Source organism: Agelaius phoeniceus, chromosome 5 (assembly GCF_051311805.1).
Source record: "Agelaius phoeniceus isolate bAgePho1 chromosome 5, bAgePho1.hap1, whole genome shotgun sequence".
Classification (NCBI taxonomy): domain Eukaryota; kingdom Metazoa; phylum Chordata; class Aves; order Passeriformes; family Icteridae; genus Agelaius; species Agelaius phoeniceus.
The window spans coordinates 2,658,724-2,684,189 of record NC_135269.1 but is presented as its reverse complement, the minus strand read 5'-3'; the positions used below and the strand labels follow the sequence as shown (position 1 = coordinate 2,684,189).

The window sequence follows — 25,466 nt, the reverse complement described above, 5'->3', positions numbered from 1 at the left end:
AACTAAACAACTTAATTCAGCACTCTCAGTGGGATATGATGTATCTGTTAAGAAGATTTTTCTGTGCTGATTTCTATGTTGGTGGTTTGAGGGTTTCTAAAATTAATTTATTTTAAAAAAGAGTTGTTTTTATGTTTAACTCAACTTTTACAAAGACAAACAAAATGTAAAATTATTTTTATTAACCATAGGATGTGTGATTTGAGGTTTAGTTAGTCTGTTTAAAAATATGAATGGGATGTCAGTATTTTATTATGAAGAGTGATGTTGAAATTTCCATCTACAAAATATGCTTTAGAATGATTTAGGGAACTTCAAACCCACTGCCTGTGACCTCTGTTACCATGGCAAAAATATGGTTTCAGTAAGAAGGAATAAGATCATTAAGAAATTAGCAAAGTACAAAGTAATTTGTCAAAGAAGATAGGTCATGCCCTTTCTCTGCTGCTTAAAACCTTGATGTCCATTTTATTGAGAATGCTGCATGGTTCTTGTCTTCAAGACTCAGGAAGGACACAGTAGATGTGCAAAGTGTGCAGAGAGGGGCAGCAAATATCATGAAAGGGCTTAAGTTTCTCTTTGACCAAGAGAAGCTAAAAAGGCTGAGACTATAGCTTGGAGAGAAGACTAGAGGATGTCTGTGTATGTACAATTAATTTTTGTAAAATCATGATGGTGATGGGCAAGGTAAATGCCTCATCAAATCCTACAATATTTGAACTTAGGGACATTCAATGAAACGAGTAGGAAATCAATTCACAATAAATGGAATAAAGTGTTTCTTTACAGTCAGTGGTGAGATTTTAAAGTCTGTCACAAAGCTGTGAAGGCAGATGACAACATCACCACATTTGTGAAGGCTGAACACAAATTCATGGATAAGAGGTTCATGGATAGGTTTCAGAAAGGACCAGCAAAGGATCGATCCTATAACATCCCTAATACAACAATTTTGGGGTTCTGTGGGAATATGAAGGGAAAAGACCACTGAAAAGTCACCCGTTTGGAGTTTAGGCTGTGCTAAATTCAGGTCCTTGGATGAAAGGCAGTGGTAATCCTGTGTTTTCCCATAGTTTCCATAGTTTGTTTTTTTTTTGTTCTCCTGTCTTACAGGCAAAGCTGGTCTAGTAAATGAATCATCTAGGGAAGGGTAACATATCTGGAGTTTGAATGAAGCAATTCCATTTTTTAATGGTACTTTTTTAATCCAGAGGAATCTGTCAGCCTGTAAATTTTGTTGTATCTGTATCAGAGGAATCCTTTTAACCTTTCTCATTCATGAAATACTTTCTCTTAAAAAAATTGTAGCGTGTTTGTATCCCAACACATTATTGCCATGATATTTGAAGATTTCTTCTTTTCTTTTTTTTCCACATGTCAAGAAAAAGAGAGGAATCTAGGCAGCTTTTTTAGTGGCAGTATCACTCTGTGCTGATGCTTCAGGCTTACAAGCCTCAAATATGACTTTGAAATAAGTAGGTGTCTGTGTCAGAGCATACAAGAAACCTTTCTCAGTCTGTCAGGATCCTTCTGTTCCTCCTACTACAAGCAGAGGGAATATCTGAATGGACAGAAAACTCTTAAACCAATGGTAGAAAAGGAAGAAACAGTGGTAAAAACCAGACAGCTGCATGCTTGTTGAATCCAGCAGTGTTATAAATCCAGCGCTGCCACAAAACTGACAGCACAGACAGCCTGATTCTGTTCCTCCTCTCTGCAGGGTCATGATCCAAGTCTGCTGCTGGAATAGATGCAAATACAATATATTTTTATATATAGTATCCAAAAATTGATTGCACCAGTAGCTCTGCGTAGTCTGTCCAGTAGCTGGATCCAGATCTCCCTGCTCTCCCCAGCTGCTGACACCCTCAGCATAAAGTAAACACAAAACACATAAAAACCCTCAAGATCCACAGCTAACTCAGCTGGTTGCTGGTGCTTGTGCCTCTTCCTGGTACATGGATGTGTGTCTGTCCCAGATATGTGCTCCTCCCAGCAGCTCAGGCTCTTGTCTTTATGGTAGGTGGCTCAGACCAGTGGTCCCTTGGCCAGCTCTTCCAATCTCACCCACTCTCTTGGATGTTGATTAATGAAGGTATTGTTGAGTGGCACTGAAGGAAATGAATGTGCCCACATGGCTCTTGTGCTTCTCACTGTCTCTCACTCTGATCTTTGGCATCATCACCAAGCCAGACCAGAGAGAGCCAAGAGGGGAGGTCATTGCTTACTGCCAGCTGCTTTGGCTGATCTGCAAACATTTCAGATGTGAGCTTCTGGTTCCTTTTAGGATTAATGTGTTTGAAATACAAGCCCCAGCAAGCTCTGCATCTGAGATTAAGGCTGCTCTTTGAACCTGGTGCAGCCTGCTTGCAGTGTGTCCCGGTGAAGGGATGGGAGACTGGTTTGAAGCCAGGATCATGCCAGTCTGGTTTCTGACATCTTTATTTCCTTCATTCATCATTTTCCTTCTACCTTACTTTTCCCTCTCTTCCAGCTTCCCTTTTCCTTTTGGCCACTTGCCTGGAAAGGATCTCGTTTGCTTACCAGTGGTCACAAAAATCCTGTAATGAGGTGGGATTAGATCTACTTCCAGCTGGGTGAATAGTGGAAGAGATCTTTTCTAGACTGTCCATGGAGGAGAAACTTTAAAGTGAAAATCAGTGCTGGGGGACAGAAATTTTTGTTTTTGACCTTCTCTGCTCTCTCCTGTCTTTGCCTTTTGTCATGTTCTCCTTTAGTACTGAAAGTGAACAAAAAAAGCAGATCAGAAGCATTTAAGCTCATTTTATGCTCTTTCCCCCTCCCACCAAAAAAGTAAAAACACCAACTAACAAAGTCTTCAGAGAAGCTGTTTTCTTCATTGAGTTAAAGGGATTAATCAAATCCTGAACAGAAAACAACTGAATTATTTAGGCTATAAGGTATTTTGGTTTTATTCATGTTAAGCAGAAGGCTATATATTTTAATATATATCTCACATGGAGGGAAATTTAGATACACCTAAATAGATACACCACCTAAAAACTATAAACTTAACTTTTATTAAAAAAGAGGTTTAAATAGCATCTTAACCCTACTGAGACAAAGAAATGCCCTTATTTGCTTAACAATCTACAGATCCTATATGTATGCAAAATATTTTTACCATCTTAAATGTCTTATTAAATATTTATATAAACTTTGTTTCAACTAAGAAACTTAAAACTTAAGACACTCCTGCCCCACCCACCCTTTCATTTCATCTCTGATCTTTAAAGCATGCAAAGAGAAAATGGCATTGCCTCTGAGTAAAGTCAGAGAGAGAAATCTGTTATTTAGAAAACATGATACAAGGATTGATTTCTTATCACCCTTCGCAAGCTCAGTAGAAGTTTTAGCTGCTTTAATCTGAACAACAGACTGTCTAGTTTGGAGGATGCTGTTTGAAAGCTGAAATCTCTGCTTAAAATTATCATTTGAACAAGGTCCTTTAGCTGAACTGTCCTGCACAATGTCATCCAAATACACAAAATAACCAGACAGGCAGTGAAGTTTTAGGCCTGCTTTTATCTCTTTCTCTCTGTGTGACTTTTTCACATGATCACAAAAGCATCTATCTGTTGTCACAGAAGACACGCTATGAATTCTGGAGTTGTTTCTTGAAGTCATTACCAAAATGACACTTTTCCTGAGCTGCTTACTGAAAGTCAGGATTGGTATCACAGTTAAGTTCATCTTCTGCATACATTTATGAGCTTCTTCTCCTAAAGGGAAGAAATTAACATTCACTAAGGAAAAAACATGCCCATCTTTGTGCTGCTGCTCTCTGTTCCTAAACACTTGGCAATTCAAAATTGCAAAGGAAAAAAGTTCTCAAGTGCCTACAGAGCCAAAGGAACTCATTTCTATGAGCTGTGAATGACACAATCTTGACAGTTAGAGTGGGGCTAGAATTTTTTTTGGCTAAGAATGTCCCAAAACATTGCAAATAGAAGGGAGACAACCTTGGAAAAAATGTAAACACTTGGATTTTGAACCCTGTTTACATATCTGGATAATTAAATGCTTGTCTGGAAGCAAACTATTTACTTATTGCCTCCTCCTAGATCCCTCACACCTCATTCTGAAATGTTCAGGTTTTTTAAAGTCACAATTGTTTTATGCTATTAACTAGCTGCATCACCAACCTGGTCAAATATGACCGAGAAAACCAATGTTCTTCTTGATTTGAGTAATTATTTGTATGAACTGGAGATAAGTTTGCTCTTTCTCTCAAACTCTCAAAAAGAGTTTGCTTTTGAAGGCTCTGATATCAAATTAAGGCTGTTGTCTGAGCTTGTTTCTCCAGGGAAATTTATTTTCCTGTTTTCTGATGTGTCAGAACCTGAGATTTAATATGCATGAGGCAAAGACATCTGAATTGTTGACAAATCAGATGATATAAGGCAGAAATTATTGTGCTGTGGTGAAATATGGTGTGATGACTGACCATTTTATCAATATGACATTTAGATATGTAATATCTCTGTGAGGAGTGCATATTGCATCTTTTTTTCTTCTTATTATTTTTTTGTGAGTACAGTAAAACATGGGAAGCTAGTCTTTTCAAACAAATGTAGAAGTTGTTGGGAGCTTTTCTTTCCTTTTCTAAACTTTTCTAAACTAGGGATAATCACACTCTGCATGTGTGTACCTGTGCTCATGTTTTTGTGTACATGCATAGATGTGCCTAAGCATTATTTTAAAAGCAAATATGTTAAAAATAGATACCCCTGCATTAAAGAGGAAAAACAAGGGTAGGAATGAAAGCTATGACTTGCAGTGTTGTGTGTCTGTTTCTGAAAGTTAGAGATGATTTGTAGCAGATAGGTGTAACAATAATTTACCCAGTGACAACTGTACCTTCTTTGTCAAGAAAAAAACAAAAAACCCAACCAGTAAAAACAAACAAACAACACCAACAATAGAGACAGCAGAGAAGAAAATTGAAAGTGCTTGGAATGTGAAATAATCATATATATATATATCTGTGTGTGTCTTTTGACACTTCATTTTTATATGACCTAAGGCTGACAGATCCAGAATATAAGTATCACTTTTCTTATAAAAGCTGGTCTGCAGAAAATGATATCCTACCCAAAGGAAAACATGTACTTTGCTGAAAAGCAGTGTACTGTGTGACTTGGGCCCTCTGTACAATAAAGTTTGTTGCTACACAAAGCTTCAGATGGTTTTAATTTCAAACTGAAATTTTAATCTTCTTTTCCAGACTCTCAGAGCAGCAGAGAAGAATCTTGTGGTTTTATCGCTACTCCTGCAATAACCAGAACTGCTCCCTTCCTCTGGTGCTGGGCAGTGCACCCAGCTGGGACAGAACCACTGTGTCAGAAATGTATGCCCTGCTGAGGGCTTGGAGGTTTTCCCACCCTCTGCAGGCACTTGGGCTGCTAACTTTCAGGTAAGGGAAAATCACCCAGGTAGGAAATTAAGGATGAACAATAGGATCGTGTGCTGGATCATTCAGTGCTGCTGTTTGCTCAGCACACTGTCCAGGTTTGGTGCACTGGCTGTGCTTTCCTTTCTCTCTGGACCAAAGTGAAAATGGAGTTGCAGCTCTTGCCATGACTTTGAGGGTGCCACCCATGTCTGATTGGCTGAGAAGGTTATCATTGTCACTGCTTTTAATGAAGGGATGGGACCATCTTTGGGCTAAGAACGATTCATTGCTCAGATAAACATCACTCTCAGAGGCTGAGAGATTTTAGAGGAGCAAGCAGTTGGTTACAGCTCAAAGTAGTCACAAGTTCTTTGTTACAAGGCAATATAGAACTTTCTAATCTAATAGACAATTGTCACAGAATTTATTTTGCTTTTCTAACCTATCACCTTTATTAATTTTGCTGTACTGTGGATACTTTTGTCCAATAGGCTTCTGTCTCATATGTACACAGATCCTTCTCTTACAATTTGTAAACTCTTAACTTACTCCGCATAGTTACACCCCTACATAATAAACCCTTCAGCATCTTATCAATACAGTTTCTAACTTTCTTAAGGCATATTCTTTCTTACAACTGTAGAAGTATAAAAGTTGATGATTTTTCTGCTTTAATGTCTGTGTGTTGTATTTTTACATCAGTCCAACCTCCTTCCAAGGCTGCAGATCAAATCCTTCAGTGTCTGTGGAAGTTTCTGTTTTTCCAATTCCCACAGGACGGTAATGATAAATAGGAGGATCATGTGCTGGTTCATTCAGTGTTTCATTTTGCTCAGCACCCTGTCCAGTTTGGTGCACTGGCTGTGTTTTCCTTTCTCTCTGGGCCACAGTGAAAATGGAGTTGCAGCTCTTGTGATGACCTTGAGTGTGCCAGCCACGTCTGCTTGGCTGAGAAGGTTTTCTGTTTCTCAGGATAATGAGAAGAGTATTTCATTCTCTAGAACAGATTCAGGCAGTTTCTGGTAACAGGTGATCAGTCAAACACTTAACACTTACTCAGCACTCCATAACTTCAAACTACTCAACAGGCACCAGGTGAATATTGGGAGATAAGGAGGACTGAAATATATCTCTGGATTATACAATAATCTATGTAAATACATACAGTCCCACGTGTAACCTATCTTTCTGAAGCAGATTGGATAGAACTTTGAAGTCAGTTGAATAAATCCTGTTGTGGTGCCTTGTGTTCCACCCCCACTGGGGGCTGATTGTTTGTCAGGACACTTGCTTGATGCTGGAGATAGCCCTACCCAAGTGATGGAACAGAGATGTCAGGGGACAGGATCTGTGTCAGCAGCTACATTCCTTCCAAAAACTTGGGAGGTATTCTGCATTAAGTGACCTGTAAAAGCATTACACATGCAGATGAAATGCTTGAGCAAATTTGTTTTATCAAGCCGTTGCTTGTCTTGAGTAAGCACAAGCTGCATCAGTTTTGCAATCTCAGTTTCATGCTCTACCTTTGGGAAAAAAATAAACCTCCTCCAAATCTTTACTTGGGAAATATACTGTGACTTGGTAAATTTACTGTCAGATTATTAAAAATAGACATTTAATAATCTAAAACTGATTCTTTTTTCTGGATGCAATTTCCTAATACTTGTATCCCAGGTTTCTATCTGAACCGTTAGCACATTCACATGTTTGCATATATGTCTTTTTTATGTGTAGTGGGAATGGTGGAAGCAAAGATCCTGAAAGATTAGATTCTGGAGCATAATATTGTTATTTATCATTATTAAATTCTTTGGATCCAATTCTACTTTCTAAAAGATCCATGTAGAAAGGAGTTTATGAGCAGTGTGTTGTGTTCCAGACTTCAGAGTAGATCTTGATTGCTCTTTGAAGATGCAGCTCTGCACGAGGGTGTGGTGCAGAATATCAGCCCTTTCAGGTGCTTCAGAGAGTATTTAATATTAGTCTGTCCCCCAGCTTCTCAGTGTGCATCAGCTGCAGTGCACCCATTGTTCATTCTAGCTAAACAAAGATTGCTGGCACGGAAAAGAGGGGAAAATGTCACCACTTTGTCCCTCTTGTGCCACCATGGGGAGTGGCTGGCACCTGCAGCTGTGCCAAAGAACAAGTACTTCTCTCCTGATCAGGATCTGAGATGCTTTGTCCCTTTAGTTTCTCACAGAAGATAATATCAATCCAGGTTTTTTGCTTCATGGTAATACTGCAGAAAGAACTTTTGCATCACAGAAGAAATCCTCTTAGGAAAAAAATCTGTCCTTCTTATATCCACAATATCTTGTTGGTGCATGAACAGCTGGGAAGCTAACCTTCAGAAACACAGAGATTGTTTCCTCATTTCAAAACTGTCTAGGTCACTGATTGAACTGCTGAGACACTTGGATACATGCAAATTGAGAGAGTGGGTTGAAGGAGAGGAGTACTTTCCATATAAATGCATTTCTGAGGTTTTTTCTCTTGGTTCTCTATTTCTCAGTTTTCTATCAATTTGAGAAAAGTACAGTAACACTGGCTGGGGCCCAACCTTCCTTCCCCCTTACCCTCACTGACTTTGGATCACAGGCTTTTTAACTGAGCTGGTTTTGAACATTCATTCAACTCTATCCCGTTTTATGTTTGGCATTGACAACTCATCAACTCAGTTCCTCACTTCTATCATCCAGGAAACAGCTCTCTGATTTCTTGTGATTGCGAAGACACGGCTGAAAGATCCAAGTTCATATAAAACATGAGCAGAATATAAAATACATTCTCTCCATATATTCATGTCTATTTTAAGGACTTGTGTAACCATCGCTATCAAACCATGGGTAAGGAAAGTGAATTAGAGCTGATCTTTGTCTACAAGTGTTTCTGGCAGGAGCAACTGTACTAAATCAGCCCAAAAGTCAGTCTAGTGCATTCTCTCTGCAGTGGACAGCAGCTACCCAGGGAACACAGTGAAAATGGGCCAAACATAGTGACACTGCTACTCTCCCAGCTTTCAGTATTCTGTAGCTCAGAGACTTCCTCAGACAGATTTTGTTGTTGCTGTTATTGCAAGAGCCCTCTTGCATTTTTCTTCCATGACTTTTTCCAAAGTAAAATTGATTCTGCATAAATATTCAGCTTACAATCCTAAAGCCAAATCTGCAGCTCAGCTCTGTGCTGTGTTATTTCTGTGCACCACAATTTATCAATACCATAAAAGAGACCAAGAGTTTCCAGTCACTCCAGATTCTGGATGCTTTCTGTGGTGGAACTTCAGTTTGCAGTGTCTTTAGGAGAACTTGAATTTGTGCTGCAGGCATGTGCTCACTCTTTAGAAAGGGTTCTCAAAATCACTGTCACTTCTGCAAGCCTTGGCTTGGGAACTCTAGGTTATCCTTCTTCTCAGAGCAAAGAAAGCAGCGGATTAAACTCAAACACCCATTGAGGAGGACAGAGAAATGAAAACATTGGAGGTGCTTCCTGGCATAGAAGGCAGCATCACAGAGCTAAGGGAGGGGTATCAGAGTCCATCAGGCCAAGCCCCCTTATCAGGAATCTGAGCTGGAAACCTCACTGCAACTTTCTGCAATTTCTAAGTTGTTTTGTTCACCTCACAGTTAAACACACCCTTTAATTTTCTTGTTCTTGTTTCTTGTTCTTTGAGTTTGTCTCTCTTGCTTATGCTCTTCCACTTTTGCAGGCAGCCCTCAAGGCAGGCAAATGATAACATGCTCATTTATGCTGTGGAAAGGAAGAACTTTCATAAATGAAAAACACAATCACGGTACATTTCACAGATAAATTCAGCTGCAACCTTGAATCCAGTACTCAGAGCAAGTGCATTGTTTCTTACAGCCCTAGAAGCCAATGCTTAGAAAAAGGAATTTAAAAAACCATTAATGTTCCTTTAATCAATAAAGATGCGATGGAGAGGATGGGAGGGGGAAGTGGAGAAAAAAAGATTTTACACTCTTACCTCTAATTTCAGGGAAGGATGGTTATAAGCTATTGCCTGAAATAAAAAATTATCCCTAAGGCAGAAGTTATAGAGAGGATCCTTCCTACTCAGAGCAGCTTCTTGGTGCCCTGTGCATTTTGCTGTTGATTTCACTTATTGAGTTGGGTAAAAAGCCAAGCTTTAGTGAGTTAGATCTTTCTACAGCTGTGTCCAGGGAAATAAGACCAGTGCACTCCTTTACTCAGAGAACTTCCTTGATGACTGAAAGAAACCAAGGGCAGGGTTGGCAGACCAATGTTTTGGGTATGTTCAGAGCAGCCACAGTTGGGAATTTTTAGGCAGGTTATCTTGCTATTCAAATTACTGGAAAGTTCAAGCACATTCATTAATCAAACCAGCAAAGGTCTTTTTCAGCTTTTTTGGGGAGTTGTTTTTGTTGGTTTGGGTAATTTTTTTTTTTTTTTTTTTTTTTTTTTGATGGGTTTTTTTTGGTTTGGTGGGTTTGTTTTTTTTCTGGCCTATTTAGAGTACATTTGCAGCCCTGTGAGGTGTCATGGCTGGGAATGAGGAAATTGAGCTAGAATCTGGAAAGAGCCATGGAATGTTAGTCTTTTTTCCAGTATAGTGCATGGCTGTAATTATTTTACAGAGAGAATTTTTTGAAGTAGCTTGTGGAGGTGAAGATGCAACCTCCCTGTTAGGCTTAAAAATTTTCCTGGAAACTTCTTGTTGAATTCTAATTCTGTCAGGGCAACTCCACAGGAAAGCACATTCCTTTAAAACCATGTGGCAAATCAGTGTCAGACACAGTTTTGGTTATAGTATCCCTCAGCCTGTGACTGTCACAGTATTATTCTTGATTTATGTAACAGAGTGCTATGGCATTTCAGAGGTTCAGATACCTAACCAATAATTAAAATTAAATGTGATACCTTGAAGAACAAATTTTGTTCTTGCACCTTTGAAAGCCAAACAGATTTAGAATTTTTGAATCAGATTGTTATTGTTTCAATAAAAGGAAAATTGAAAATGTTCCCTTGGAGCTCACAATGGAGTATTTATAAATACAGCAGAGTATTTATAAATCAGATAGCAGTAAAGCATACCTTGCCTGTTTGCATCTTGTTCCTTGGCTGCAGTTATGCATCAACATGGAGAGCAAACACAGGCTTAGGCAAAGAAATAAGATAAGAACAAAGCAATACTCCACAGTTAATTTGATACTTTGATGTACAGAACATGTTACTGATAAAGCTTTAAAACTGCTTATTCTTAATATACATGAAATTTAGTGATAACTTAGATGGTGATGCGTGCTTCTTTTTAAGCAGTCGCACATGATGAATTCTTTATTTTTTTAACTGCTTTTAACCATTTTGAGCTTTCTTGGCAATAAATATAAGGGTATTGCAGCAGAATTCTGTAGTAGGACAAATAGACAACTATGTAGAATATTGCATGGTTTTTGTGCATAAATGTGCACTCTAGTCAGGAAGCTTAATCTAAATAATCATGTTTTCCATGGTTTAATCTTTGGTTTTAATGCAACAGAGAAGTTTGTCTCTAGGGTGGGAAGAGCCTTCTAGATCATACAGGTTTCAAATGGAAACTTCTTTTTCTTAATTTCTTCCTACTCTTGTCCTAGGATATGGTTCACCATATGGTCTCCATGACATCTTAAACTTATTCTTAGTTGTTTCACTCAGAATTTCTTGTAGAAAATCTCTCTGAGCATCACTGAAAGTATATTTTCTGTGAGTAAATTCACAGATCTATCTGCCAATCAATCAGCCAAAGCAAAATGAGTGAATATGACCATGACCTTTGCAATGAGTGGGGTTGGGAATAGTTCATGTGACCTCTCACAATGAAGAGTGAATTTTCTCTTAAAAAAAAAGAAAAGAAAATGCAGTGTCCTTTTTATTGATGGTTTTTGTTATCCTTCTGTACTTTCCTTTAGTCCTTACTTTTTCTGACCTTCATACATTCACACAGTGTTTTCTTTAGAAGTCCTCAAAAGAATGAAAGTCACAAACAGAAAGTCCTGCTTACCTTATCTGTAAGCTAAAACTACACACCTTAATCAGTATTCTAGTAATTTCTTCCCTCTTCATTTCTAATTGTTTTCAAAATACCTTAACTGCCTCACAAAACTTCCCTGTCTGTTATTGGCATGATATCCTCTACTACTCCAAGGGTGTTTTGTTTTCTGTTGGAATCCTCATTCCAACAGGTTTGCTAGTTCAGCTTCCCTTGTTTCTGCCCTTGTTTCATGGACTGAAGTTTTTCTTTTTTGAAAATGCAGCAGAACTTAAAATGTAAAGGAAAATGCAGAGATAAGTGGCATGATATAAGGCTCTACCTTAAAAGAAGGCCTGTGAAAGGCTACATTGTTCTCTTCAGAGATCATCATGTGCCAGAAAATGTAGAGAACTGAGCAGTTTCACTTACCTGACAAATGTATTCCAGCACAGAGCTATTTGAGGCAGCACAATAAAATTAGAATAGTAAAACTGTTAAAAATGAAATGCACATCTATTTCTCATTTACAATCAGCTCACCACTGGCAAATGCTAAAATCTCAAGAGAATTTCACAGATCCACAGGACTCCTCAGCAGTACTTAGTTTTCTCTTTGAATCTGATTTAGCTGAAAGGTACAGCTAGACAAATAGCCCCTGACTGGCTATCTGTATGAAAAGAATCAAAGACTGAAAGTTTTTCTTATTTCTAAAGCAAATTGTAATCTATGCTCACCCAGCTCAAAATTCAACTGTCACAAAAACATCTTAAAGTCTCAAGGGAGATCTAATAATATACTTAGATGTTAAAAAACAAGTGGCTGTCAATCATTGGCATCATGCAGAGAACAAAACTGCAAAAGGGGTGTTGAGTTTAAGCAGATGAGTGTTTAATGAGAGAAAAACAGTTTCATAACTTATAGAAAATAAAAATTGTGAGACAGGTTGGGTAGGGGACATTTGAAGTCCTGCACAGTGACCTGTAGCTAAAGACTAAACTCAACAACAATAATTTGTATATTGTTTATTTTTTGGTAGAGCTTGTGGTGTTTCTGATGTGTGTAAACCTGGAACAAGTATGTAAGAAGCCATGATTTCTGTTGTGGAGTACTCATTGCTTTAAGAGAGAACAGTTAAATTGGCCAAGAGAAGAAAGCTGCAAGATATTACAATGCAGCCAGGCAAATAAATGGGGAACACTTGGGTTCTAGTCACAGAGACCAGAACCACAACAATGTGGTTCTATTCAATGAAGTATTTATTAACCAATAAGTTGCTTCTTGAAGGGAAAAAAACCAAACAACTATAAGTGAGTGGAAACTTAAACCTGGATGACAGTTACCATTTTGAAACTACGCAATAAAAGAATCTTACAAGCATTTTTAAAAGATTTCATTTTAAGCTGGGTTTTTTTTTTTAGCTAAATTCCCAGATATTTTGGTGACAACCATAAAGCAGTTAGGAAGCAGAGTCCTTGAAGGTCCTGCCTGTCTGAAGCCACAGTCAGAGGCCACATGTCAGGAATTCTGTCATTTCAAATCCTTCCAAAAATTGATCTGATGTAGACAGACTGTGCTAAAGATGAGCTCCTATTTCTGAGGAATGTCCCCTTAAAGACTGGAATATTGAATTTGTTGTGGTAGAGTTGTCTCACTTCTCTGCTTTCAAAATTTTCGGCATGTGTAAATAAATAATTGCATGTTCATTGCAGCAAGCCCTGGAAATCGGCTCTCCTCTAATATCCAAAATATAAAGCTCTTTTTCTTAGGCCTGAAGTGATTTCTCTTGCATTGAGTTAGAGTCAAAAACCAATTAATTTTGTCCTCTAATCAAGACTAATTTATGGATTACTAAAATCAGATTTGATGCAACTCAAACATTTTCAAGATTATTCACTGGAAAAAACCCCTTCCAGCCCTAATGAAGTACCAGACTGCAAGATGGCACAGTTTCCAGGCATGTGAAAGGATTTTTTTTACTCAGATTTGCTTCTAAACCATCCCCTTTTATTGGCTTCTAGCAAATAAACTGGTGTATGCAAGTGTGAATAGCATAGCACCATGTAATACTAGTGGAGTTCATTAGAGTTTCCTGTAACTCCAATGTTTCTGAGGCTGTTAAATGTTTGCTCAAATACAAATGTAAGGGGGAAAACAAATAGAATTAAATATTGTGCCTGTGTACAATATTTAAATACAAATTCAATATTGCACTTGTACCTGTGGTCCTGAACAACACTGAAATTCAGAAAAAGCAATGGATATTGCATCTAGGGATTAACAAATTGTCAGGTAGTTGAAAAAATAGGCTAATTGTCCATTCTGTTCAAAAGATTGAGCTAAGCCTCAGGCTGACCTCAAGATTTACAAGCTGAAGGAAACAATTTAGTCACCAAAATTACCAAAATCTCGTTGAAGAAGAATGACAAGAGCCATGTTTCCTGAAGCAAACCACCCTAAAGGTATTTCACCACAGTGCCTGTCATGCCCTAATCACATCTCCTGGCACTGCTTCTGGTGAGTTAGACATAGCCCTGGTTTTAACTTACATCAAATAAATTCTAAATAAATCAAATGTTAGCTGCTGAATTTTCTGGAAAGTTTGGGATTAAAATAATTTTCTTGTTCTTTGTCTAGCTGGAAAAAAAAATAGTAGTTTCTGTCCTCATAGCATTGCATGAGTTGAGATCTTGGCTGCTGGTCAGGACAAGCTGTAACTAAGTAAAAACATTTTTCTGCCTGGCCTTGCGCCTGTTTAGAGTGTATTTCACTGTTCAGTAGCCTGTTGAACTAGGCAAGAAGGGGAAGGGAAAGACTCATTTCCATCTTATCTGCACATGCTTGGCACACAAGCCTTTGGAGCAATTGCATAATTAGAAAATAGGATGATACGAAAGGGATTATTTTGTTTAATATATAGGCCTCCTTCAAATATGTTTTGTTCTAAATAGCTATGTGAATATTAAAGTAACACCTTCTCATTCCTAATAGGTTGTCTAGAATAAATAAGTTATAAAAATAAGCCTTGCAAAGATCTAATTTGGACCTAGGATGATAATTTATTCATGATGTGTTCCTCCTCTCCCCATCAAGGCCCTCTTGGCATTATACAAAGAATTATAAACCATTTTAGAAACATCATTAAATATGTGCCATAACAGACAAACAAAGTAGTAAAACCAGACCTGAGTCACATTGCTAAAGGGTGCTGGAAAGTGTTACAAGTTGAAATGGTTGTGTAAATAGTTGAAAAGTGTAAATGGTTGAAAACTAATTTTTTTTGAGTCCAACTTTCCACCTGTTGTTTTTTTTTCTAATCAAAATATCCCCATTTTTATTAGATGGCCTCTAGTTAATTCTCTGATCAAAGTGTACATACTGCTCTGCTTCAGCTGGTTTTATTGAACTTAGAAGCTCAAGATTCAAGCAGCAGGTGCCATAATACTGCTGAGCACCAAGCTTTACAATTTCTTCTCTTTTTATCTTGATAGCAGCAAGCAGTCATAGCTGCAAATGTGATACTGCCTTCCTCTGTTTCACTTCAGATTTTATTTCTATATTATTGGCAAAAGGTGCTGGGTGGGATGGTGGGCAGAGAGCAGTGTGGTTTTGTGCTGAGCTCTTGAAGCAGTGACACTGTTGGCCTGTGACATCTCCTGCCATGCATGAAGGATCTGATTTCAAAGTACTTTCCTCAGGGTGAATTGACAGGATAACCCTTGTCCTTTAGTCTTCATTTTTTCTTTTTTTTTGTGTGCCTAGACTGCCAAATCGGAGATCTCTCCTAATGGCCATATCAGTTCATAGGGTAGAGATTCTCTGCTTTTTGTGGGGCAGGTGCTCACCCTCAGGGAACTGGATCAAAGCCCACCAGCTTTTCTGAGCAATGTCCAGTTCACTGTGGTGCTGTTTGAAGACATTTCTGCCCCTCAGGCAGAGTTGACCCTTCTTGAACCCCTGGTAACTGAAAGGTCTCCAGGAACATTTCCAGTTTGCTTCAGAAGACGGGAAATATTCTTTGGGTGGCAATGGCCATCAGGCAGGTACTGGAACACACAAAAGGGTGACACCAGGTAGCAGACACACATGGAAGAGCACATCTGTTCCTTTCCTTGTTAAAGCAGAGCGACAGCAAATCAGCCAAATTTGAACCAATCTAGGCAACTCCTGTGGATGTGAAATTCCCTGTGTACAAAATCATAGAATCATTGAGGTTGGAAAAGACTTCTTCAGATCATTGAGCACAAACTTTAATGATTAATGTCACAATTGGAAAACGTGAAAAGATCAAAATTACTTTTATATTTTCAAAATAAGTCCTTTAAAGATTATCTTTTGGCTTTCAAATATTAAAAGAGATACTGTATACTTTCTATCCTTTCCTCTTAGAAGAGAGAAAATGTTCTGTTAAGAGTCAGTTTCGATCAATCAGGTTACACCAAAATTTCACTCTCTTTCAAAGGAAAATGTTTTTCCCATCTATATTACCCAGCCTTCTTTTTCTGCATTATCACTGCTGCCACACTGTGTTTTCCTCTTTTATCATTTTTATGATGAGAGCTCTGTCACAAAATCTATACCAGGCTACAGCCACCCTGGTTTCAGCCAGAGTTAGTTGAGAATGTGGTTTATGCTGAATTCTCAAACATTTTCTCATCAGAAATGTCTGCTTCATAGACTTGGAGCCTTTCTCAGGAAGGTGTTAATTTTTTTACCAAATTTCACATAATAAAATCCTAAAAATACCCAGCCCCTGTTTTCAATTTTAAAATTGCTTTTGTTTAAAAAGTATTTTTGAATGTGTTATGACAGAAAACAGATTTGGGAATAAATTATCTGAAATGAATCCTTTTTGTAATGGAAATTTAAGGCTTTTGTATTGTTGCTCAGAACATATGAAGTCTTCAAGTGACTGTTGAAAGTTCACATGGCTCAGAAATTTCCTATTTCAGGTAAGAAAGAGCAGCGAGAGATCTGTAATTTGCTTTATTTTCTGGGAAATTACAATACGTGCTATTTCAAATTCAAAAAGTTATTTGAAGATCAGCTTTTTGGTTTGTTTTTTTTCCCCTGTGTGACATTGTAACAGTCAATCCAATTAAGTCATCTGTGGTGTGCTTCTTGGTACAATAAAGCAAATTTAAGGATTTTTTTTCCTGTTCCATTTTGAGTGAAAATCAGTTTTTCTAACATTTTATATCAGTGAGAGCTCAGGAGAGTTGCAGTGGTCTGGTAGCTCTTAATGATGCCTATTTGTTTTTTCTCCAGTTTCGCAGATCAAGATATTCGCAGGGCAGCAGTCCAACAAATAGAAAATGTGTCAAATGATGAATTGTTAGAATACCTCCCACAGCTGGTTCAGGTAAGGAGGAAATTGATAGCCAAGGAAGCCTTCAGTCCAGATCAATAACTTCATTAAATATTTTTGATGCTTTCAGGTTGGTTAAGACATTGTAAGAGGAACAAATAAGTCTTGTCAATGCCACTGATGCAATGAGTGGTTAAAAACAGGGCTGAGGGAGAGTTTCCAGCTTAGGAGCAAGGAATTGTTTTGGCATTCTGATTGGGCTTTTATAGATAGCAAATGAATGTATTTTTCAAGTAACAAAGAAAAGCAAAAAGTGCATCTGAACAAGAGAAATTCTGCTCAAGTGAAAGGGCTTCATTTCAGTCAAGGAAGGAAATGCTGTTGCTATGAAATTTTTAATATCTGAGTTTTTAATCACTGGGTTTTTAATACCACATATACTGAGCAAACCACTGTCAACACAGAGTGAAGTGGACATTTGGTGTGCAATTGTCTCTTTAGAGATGTACACTGCGTTTTGCTGGAAGTTAATGTTTTACAAGTTATGGCATCACTGCTTCCAAAGCACTTGGTGATTGAATAGGTTCTGTGCTGGGGCTGAGCAGGAACTTTCGGGAGCTTTATCCCCTCACTTGGTGACACTGTGCATATGGATGACCCACTATCCACACTGCAGAGTTTCTCAGAGGTTCTTTCTGTGTTTTTGATATCTGCTTATCTAGATAGATATCTCTCTATGCATTTATGAATTTAATCATGTAATCCACTACTGTGAGGCAGCAGAACCTTCACAGCTTTACAGCATTCACAAACTGCTGTGACCTTTCACCTTCCTCAGCTTCTGTTCTAAAATAAGTTTATTTTCCAAACCAGATAATCAGATAAAAAATTAAATATAGCAGTGATAGTTTTAAGTGGGGGGAGACGAGCTGCATATTTATATGGATATGTGTCTGTCTGTCTTACAGCTAGTGGTAGATCCTTGGGAACTGAAGTTTCTCTGCTCATTGTGTTGCCAGAGCAAACTCTCCATTGATTGCTTTGTTAAAACTAAGCACTGGGTGCTTTCTGTTACAAAGAAAAGACACCAAAGCCAGCACAAAATTGATTTTTACCATAATTTTTTCTGTTAAGGTGCTCAAGTTTGAGTGGAGTCTTGAAAGCCCTCTGGTGAAACTCCTGCTGAATCGTTCTCTTCAGAGCATCCAAGTAGCCCATCAGCTTTACTGGTAAGACCATTACAGTAATTTTTGCCATTATAGTCATTTTCTGTCATCGTGAAATTTATCCATGATTCCATTGGTGATAAACTCTTTTGGTTTAAAATCAACAGAAAAGCTAAGTTTTGCTCTTCCCTTTCAGCACTGGATATGGGAAACTTGTATAAAAATTGGCAAGCATTGGTTCACTTTCAAAGGAGGCTAGCTGCTTTTGTGATTCCCCTGACCTTTCCTGAAGTTGTCAGAGTTGTCATGTGTGTCAAAATGTATGTCTTACCCATTTTTATAACAGTCTGACTTGTGATGGTAGAGTTTCCGACAGTTTCTTTTCATGATTATGGAGATGTACCAGACCTAGCAGAAATTGCCATTCACCACCTACCTCCAACATAAGGGGTCCTCTTATTGTATTATTGAATTATTATGTTTGCTTTGCTGTTACCTCAAGGCTCTCTGAGAAAGAATGTGGCTTTTTGATGGTTTAACATCTGCCCTGTGATCTGAAAATCAAACTCTTATGTGTTTTCTTTTTTCCCCCCAACCCCCCATCTTTAGTAATGATGGATGAACTGAGCTTTCATTTACAGTTCAACTGGTTCAGATCCCTTAAACCAAAGCTTTCCTCCCTGCAAAGGAAAGAAAACAATTTGAAATGTATTAATTTGGTTGATGAAGTGTGGGGTTGGGAAGAGCATAAATAATACTTTCATACCTGCATTGTCTCTGGAAGTGTTAGTGGGGATAAAACAGAATTATTAATGTGTTTGTTTTACTGAAATGGGTAGGATTATGTGCTTAATGAGCATATCTTTCAAATAAAGAGGAACCACATTTAGCCAGCCATTTTTCAACAGTGCCTGAAATATGCCTGAGACAATTTCTACTAATATCAAACGTAGTCATACTGTATATAAAATATCTAGTCTGGAGTTTTAAACATGCCCTCAGAGCTGGTAGTTTTCTTGTAAAATTAGAAATTATATCCAGAGTTCAGTGGACAGGGGAACATCATTAGTTTGCCTGTGTTTTCTTTAACTCCTCTCTTCTTCTCAGAAGAAAAATTACTGCAGTCTTCTTCCTCTTTACTTCCCAGTGCAAATCCCTGTTTTTCCCCAAATTTTGCCCAAACTGCCTAATATCATAACCTTGGGTAATACAGAGCAGTTACTCCATCATGAATATAAATGCTTATCTGGCACAGTGCAATGTAAAGTGGTGAAATAAATTTATTTTATACGCAGCTTTATAGGGTAACTACATCCACATCAGGCAGGTTATTTCTCACTGTATTCTCTGCCTTTCAGCTGGTAGTAGTTCTGTTCGTGCTGGGGTACCTCTTTTATTTAGGTGTTTAGTTCATATGTTTCAAGCTAAACTGAGAACATAAATGTGGCAGGCATCTCTTAAAAACTGGGGCTTGTATTCACCATCTACACTTTAGCAGTTTTTTGGTTACTCTGCTCCACCCTGTTCTTCAGTTGTAAACTGCTTTCTACCTAATATTACCGAATTTATGTAATTACTCATATTCCTGCTCCTGTATTTTAAAAGAGTTTCCCAAGCCATAAATTCTACTTACAAAGTTTACCAGTAATTTTGTGGCTTTTATTAATAAAGTCTTAAATAATTAATAAAGTATTTTCTTCACAAATTGAATTTCAGTCATTATAGAGGTAAGGGAAAGCAGAGGTTTTCTTCCACTTATTTCTAAAGAGACTTAGAAGTTCAATGATTTAATAATGTGTGGAGCACATGTGTGCATGTACACTCAGATAACTTCTTTTAAGAGATGTGATTAGGTTACATTTTATTCTCAAGTGTCACGTTCTGTTTCATTACCAAATTAGCTGTCAAGAAGCAAAGACTGCTAAAAAAAACTTTAGTAACAAGTTTTTTGTTTATTTTTAATTGTAATGAGTGGCATTACAATACAAATACTGTTAAATAATACAATAATGTGCACGCTGTACCTGCCCAAAATAAAACTTGGAAAAGAAGGCTAATGCAATATAGAAAACTGCTGAAGTTGTTTCAGAGCCACTGGGGAAAATTCAACTGATGTGAACTTCCATAACTTTCCAGTAATTTCTAAATTTACAATAGTAAATAGTAATTTACTATTGTAAATTTAGAAATTACTAGAAAAGGTGGTGACTGTTGACACTATAACTTATTTTAGTGACAAATACTGTTTATAAGAAGATATCAATTATTTAAAATTGACTCAATTTCCATGCAGGTCAGAGATAAGCAGCTACCCACCAACAGTGTACCATCTCATCACTTTTTTAATATTAATGTTGGATAGTAAATTGTTAATTTCTTTTCATCAAGCAGTGATAAGTTTTTCTGAAGATTTTATTTAAAAATTATGGGGCAGTAACTGGCAAAGGTGCACAGAACAGAGAGAATTTTCATTCTTGGGACATACCTTCAGCTGTTGTCAGTCATGATAGTTTCAGTCTGTTCTTTGCTTCTATCTGTTGCAGATTTGTTCATTAATTCTGCTATTGAGAATGAGAAGGATCTTACATGCTGTTTGAATGTTTGGGTTTTCTCTTATCATTTGTGTCTTTTCTATTCTCTAAATTCTTGAGGAATCTGGGCCATTGCATCCATCAGTGTTTTACCTTCTCATTGAATACCCTTCAAGGAGACAAAATTTGCCCATGCATACTGTGCCTGATTAGGAGTAGTGTACCACTTAAATCCCATTTTAGTCTTATTTCAGGACTTCCCAATGTCTATGAGACATGGAGAATTATCCCAATACCTTCCAGACTTTCTCTCTGATGCCAGTCCCACCAGAGCTCCTGGCAGGCGTGAAGGCTGGAGCAAGTTTCCCCATTCCCTGGAGCTAAGGTGTCAAGTTATTTTTTTACTGGTTCTAGCAAAGCACAAAAAGTTGCTTGAGGGGAAAGAAACCTGCTGAGCCCTTTTGGGCCCTTCTGCTCACGGAAAGCCAGTGCTTTTCTCTTTACTACTTGATGTTTCACCCACAGGTGGGTTTTTGTCAGCTTTTGTGCTGGAGCTTTAATCCACCTGGCTTCCTGCCAGCTGGTTTTCCTCTTGCTTGAGTGTTTTTGGCTTTTAGCTGCTGTCACAGGTGGCAGCTGCAGCGTGGAGCCAGAACAGCTGGCTGGGGCAGCAGGTGGCCAGGAGAATGTTTCACAGATGGTTGCCTTCCACAGGAAGATTGAATAACAGGGGGAAATGTCCTCCAGGATCTGTGGCAGCTGCTTGAAGGTGGTGCTGGGGAGCAGCACCATCGTCATGCAAGAGTGGGAGTGTTTGTAAATTCCAATAATCTAGTTTGCTTAGCTCAAGGAAAGGTAAAAGTCAGGTGAAAACCTTGCTGAAGACAGAATGTTCTTTTGTAGCTTGCCCTCTAAGTCACTTTGGAGAACTTTCCCAGTTTTTGACATTTCTGAACTGCAGGTTGACTGATAAGAGAAAAGGGAGTAGTCTTCTGACTTTTCCAAGTCCACATCTTGTAGAAAAGTAAGAATGTAAGATTAAAAAGGAACTTGGTGGAATTCAACACACTGGAAACAATGTGAATCAGACTATTGATTTCATGGTCAGAACATTTTTTTTTTCTATATATACAGAAAAAGAACTATAAGAAGCAAAAAGAACAGCAATGTATAAAAGTTTAAAAAGACCCCAGTTACATTTTCTGCTCTTGAGAGGTTTGTACCTCAATACCTCTTCTCCAAAATCATTACCACTGTTTCATTCAGAACTCCAGCATTGGAACAATTGCCTCATATTTTCTGAAAGGAAATATATTTTTAACCGTCAGAACTGGTCGATGTTAACCATAATTTACTTAAAGTGTTCAAAAGAAGGAATAAATCAAGCAGATACTCATTTTCCAACACTCTTAATTATCTGAACATTAAACAGATGACCATCCTCCAGATCTTTTTCTTCCTGCATTATCGTATCCTTCTCTGACAGTCAGAAGTTATCGAGTCTGCTAATTATGAAATGAACTTCCCAAATAGCTGTGCAGAGCAGGCTGAAAACCCCAGCCCATTAAAATGACATGAATGTAAACACAAAAGATGCCTGTTCTTGTTTTTGTATTAATTTGGTCCTTTTTACTGAGCAGAATTAAAAAAACATTTAATCATATGTGTAACTTTGAACCTGTGTAGGAATAGCCAGCCCAAGGATATTTTTGATTCCCCTTAGTGGTGATTGTGAATTTCATTGGAATTCGGAGAACTTGATGTGATCATTATGATTTGGACTGCAGAGAACCTCAGCCATAGATCACACATTGGGATTCTAGTTCTGAAATCATGATTCTTGTTTATGTAACACCAATCATTTGGAGACCTTTCTTTGTTCTTTAGTTACTTAAAGGTCTGGTAAATAACACCATTAGAGCATTATTTGTGTGAGATAATGATTCAGCCAACTTCTGTGCTGAGTGCCTCATTATTAGCTGTGTGGGCCTTGGGTTATTGCCTTGTACAACAGACAGATAATTATTTTGTTTCCTAATTTACAGACTTTCCATTTTCTCAGACTCCAGTTTTAGAAAAAGATGATGTCAAATGGAATAAAGAGATTGTTGTGAAGAAGTAACAACTGTTGGGTTTGACCTTTAGTAGTTACTGACTTAGTGAGAAAATGGTAGCTATAAATCAACAAAACCATATCTTACATTTAATTAAAACACATTTGAGATCTTAAGGAAAAAAATTAGTATTTAGTAAAAAGTATTTAGTATTTTAGGGTCACTTTTTGCTGTCTCTAAAGACAGAGGAGTAGACTGGCTTTGACCTCAGCTGGAATTGATAAAAGGAGGTGCCAGCTGGAGGACTAGAGGACTGTGGGGCAAGACCCCATTTTAAACTTTCAAAATTGTAACAAAAAGGAAAATGAAGATAAATTCCAAAGAATTTAAAAAAAAATCAAACTTAAAACACGACTAGGAAAGGTTAACAAAGAATCTAAGTATGGCATTTTAACATTTAAAGTATAAAGAGGGAGTTTTTCCACACTGTTGAAAATTACAGATTTTTTAAAAAAGAAATCTGTTTAAAAATTAATAAAGCACAAAGTTAAGCCTTTTTGTAATTTAGCGAATATGAGAAAATCTGGTGAGTCACTGACAAAGGACATAAATAACATAGTTGTGTATGTATCTGTTTTTAATTATTTTAATGATCCTTAGTAGAGTGAATGTGTTCCTGAATGTCCAGAAATTGAGGAATGCTGGGTCTTCTTCCAAATAAAAGGGAAGAGGTGAGGCACCCTGGTGATCATACATCAATGTGAGCGTGGAGTGAAGCATCATTAATTTTATTGGTGCAGGCAAATATTCAGCAGCACTAAATAAGTTACTGAACACAGAGATAATTCTGTGTGTGTCCCACCTTTAGAACAAGGGAAATTTCATGCCAAAAGTCATATTCAAGGAGGATTAACGTTGTCAAGTGAAGCATAGAAAGTCTGTAAATACCAGTTATTAGTGCATGTTACTGTAATGAAAAAACACACCACTGTTATGTGAACAAGTGAACCTATTTAGAATTGCAGAGATAAACTGGAAAAGGTGACAGAGTTCTGAAAAGCTTTAATTCTTTTAGCTGCTTCATGATTTATAAGGTAGCACTAAGGAAGAAGTTTTTCAGTACAATTTTTTTGCATGCACGGCTTGTCTGATTTATTTTGCATTTGGCTCCTTTTGCAGTTAAAAATTCTGGAGCTGACAAATCTGCTTTTTCAGCTATGCCAGAAAACTCCCCACGAGCTTCAAGTCCTATCTGTGCTAACCCCTTCAGTAATGGAGCTGAACATGAAGGATGGGTTTGCCCCTTGGATGTGCCCTGTAGGAAGGGTTGCACAGAGCCTTGTGGTGCTCTCATGTCTCATGATGGGCTGCAGTTACTCCCCTGGGTGGGCAGAGAGGGACTCAGAGCAGCGTGCTGTGCAGGTGTCACACACAGCTTTCATCTCTGCCTTTCTTATTTTCCCATTAAAAATATTTTATTGTTGCTTCTTTGAAAAGCGAAACAGGGAGACAAAATCTTTGCTGATGAATGCCTCATGTAGTCGTTGTTGTCCCAGAGAGACATTTGGGGATGTAAACCAGAGTAGTAATAAGTCAGGAAAAATTTTGAGAAAACATTCATCTAGCTCTGTCACTTCACATGGGTAATTTTCAGTCATGAACTTGAAGGTTGTGGAATTATTTTGATTTTTTTTTTGTGTGTGTACTGTGAAAAGCTACTAGAAAAAGATGCCTGAATCTAATCGTAGAAGTAGTTTCTTTATATGAAAATTTTCGTTAGGCTAGGCCAATACTGAATGGCCAACCTCAATGGTGTCCAAATCATAAATAACAGTAACTGCAATTTAAGGATGCTGCAAATTTCCCAAATTCTAATGATTTTGAAGAGACAAAGCCTCAGTTAGAAAGTGAACAGTATGGGGAGAATCTCCTGTGACTCTCAGCTGAGCAGCTGGTGCTGTGTGTCACTGGTGAAATGCTGCCTCTGCAGCCCAGGTGTTCCTGATTCTCAGTGCTCAGTTGAAATACTGGGAGAAGATGCCTCACTACAAGTTTTTCAGATGTTGTATCTAAAAAAATTTAATTTAGTTGCATTTCATGATTTCACTTTCAGGCTTTATGTTTTGGGAATATTTGGAAAAAAACAATTACATTTCTTTCTTCAATTTGAAACTTTTGTTTTGCTAGAAATGGCAATTACTGTACTCAAAATGAGTCTGCAGATGTTTCAAAATTGCATCACATTATGTGAAGCATTTCATAAGTCTTGGTCTGTTTATAGATCTTTGATTCTTTCCAGCTTAGCAAGTTTCATGTTTTAACTGTAGCTGTTTGAACCAATTTTTGACAAAATTTGTCTTGAGATACTTTAGAGCATTGTTTTCAATCCATTTTTCTTAGAACACAAAGTTTTTGCCTCGTGACTTGAATAAATGCAGTTCAGGCCCAGATTTCCTTGGACTGATATGGTTGGACTACTCATTTATAGTTTGGCTGTTGGTCACAGTCTGGAGTTTTGTAAATCATTCCTATTTCTGAACACTGGCAGTGACAACTTCAAGGAAAAATATGAATAAAGAACGAGGCTTCAAGTGGTTACAGGACATCCAATGTAATGAGTTATTGGTAGGCTTAATGTTGCTGTCAGTTATGTGTTTTCTGTGGTTAATATTTCTAGGTTTAGTCATCACTCTCCACCAGCATGAAAACTGGGCCTTGGACCTTTGCCTAAATAACTGAAACATTAGAAGAAATAGAATCATGAATTAGACATTGTAGAATATGTTGCATCAGGGCATGATTTAGCAGACGATTACTTTGTAATTTTTCCTCAGTTTTGGGTAATTTTTCTTAGAAAAGAATTCCCTAATGTGAACCCAAATATAATTATTAACACATTTTAAAATAAATAAATAAATAAACTAGAATAAAAGGTAATATTTTAGGGAAGGAGACAGGAAGGATTGATAAAAGGTCTTGTAAGGATAACAGTGCAGGATTACTATAAT

The 25,466-nt window shown here is 37.6% G+C and overlaps 1 protein-coding gene across 1 annotated transcript in view; it reads left to right on the top strand.

Moving 5' to 3' along the window:
- PIK3C2G (phosphatidylinositol-4-phosphate 3-kinase catalytic subunit type 2 gamma) overlaps nt 1-25,466 on the top strand; it is a 202,528-nt gene that overhangs the window by 65,455 nt on the left and 111,607 nt on the right. Inside the window, exons 15-17 of the mRNA XM_077178127.1 lie at nt 5,249-5,437; nt 16,668-16,761; nt 17,842-17,936. Coding sequence (XP_077034242.1) covers nt 5,249-5,437; nt 16,668-16,761; nt 17,842-17,936 — 378 coding nt within the window. The remainder of the gene's footprint in view (nt 1-5,248; nt 5,438-16,667; nt 16,762-17,841; nt 17,937-25,466) is intronic.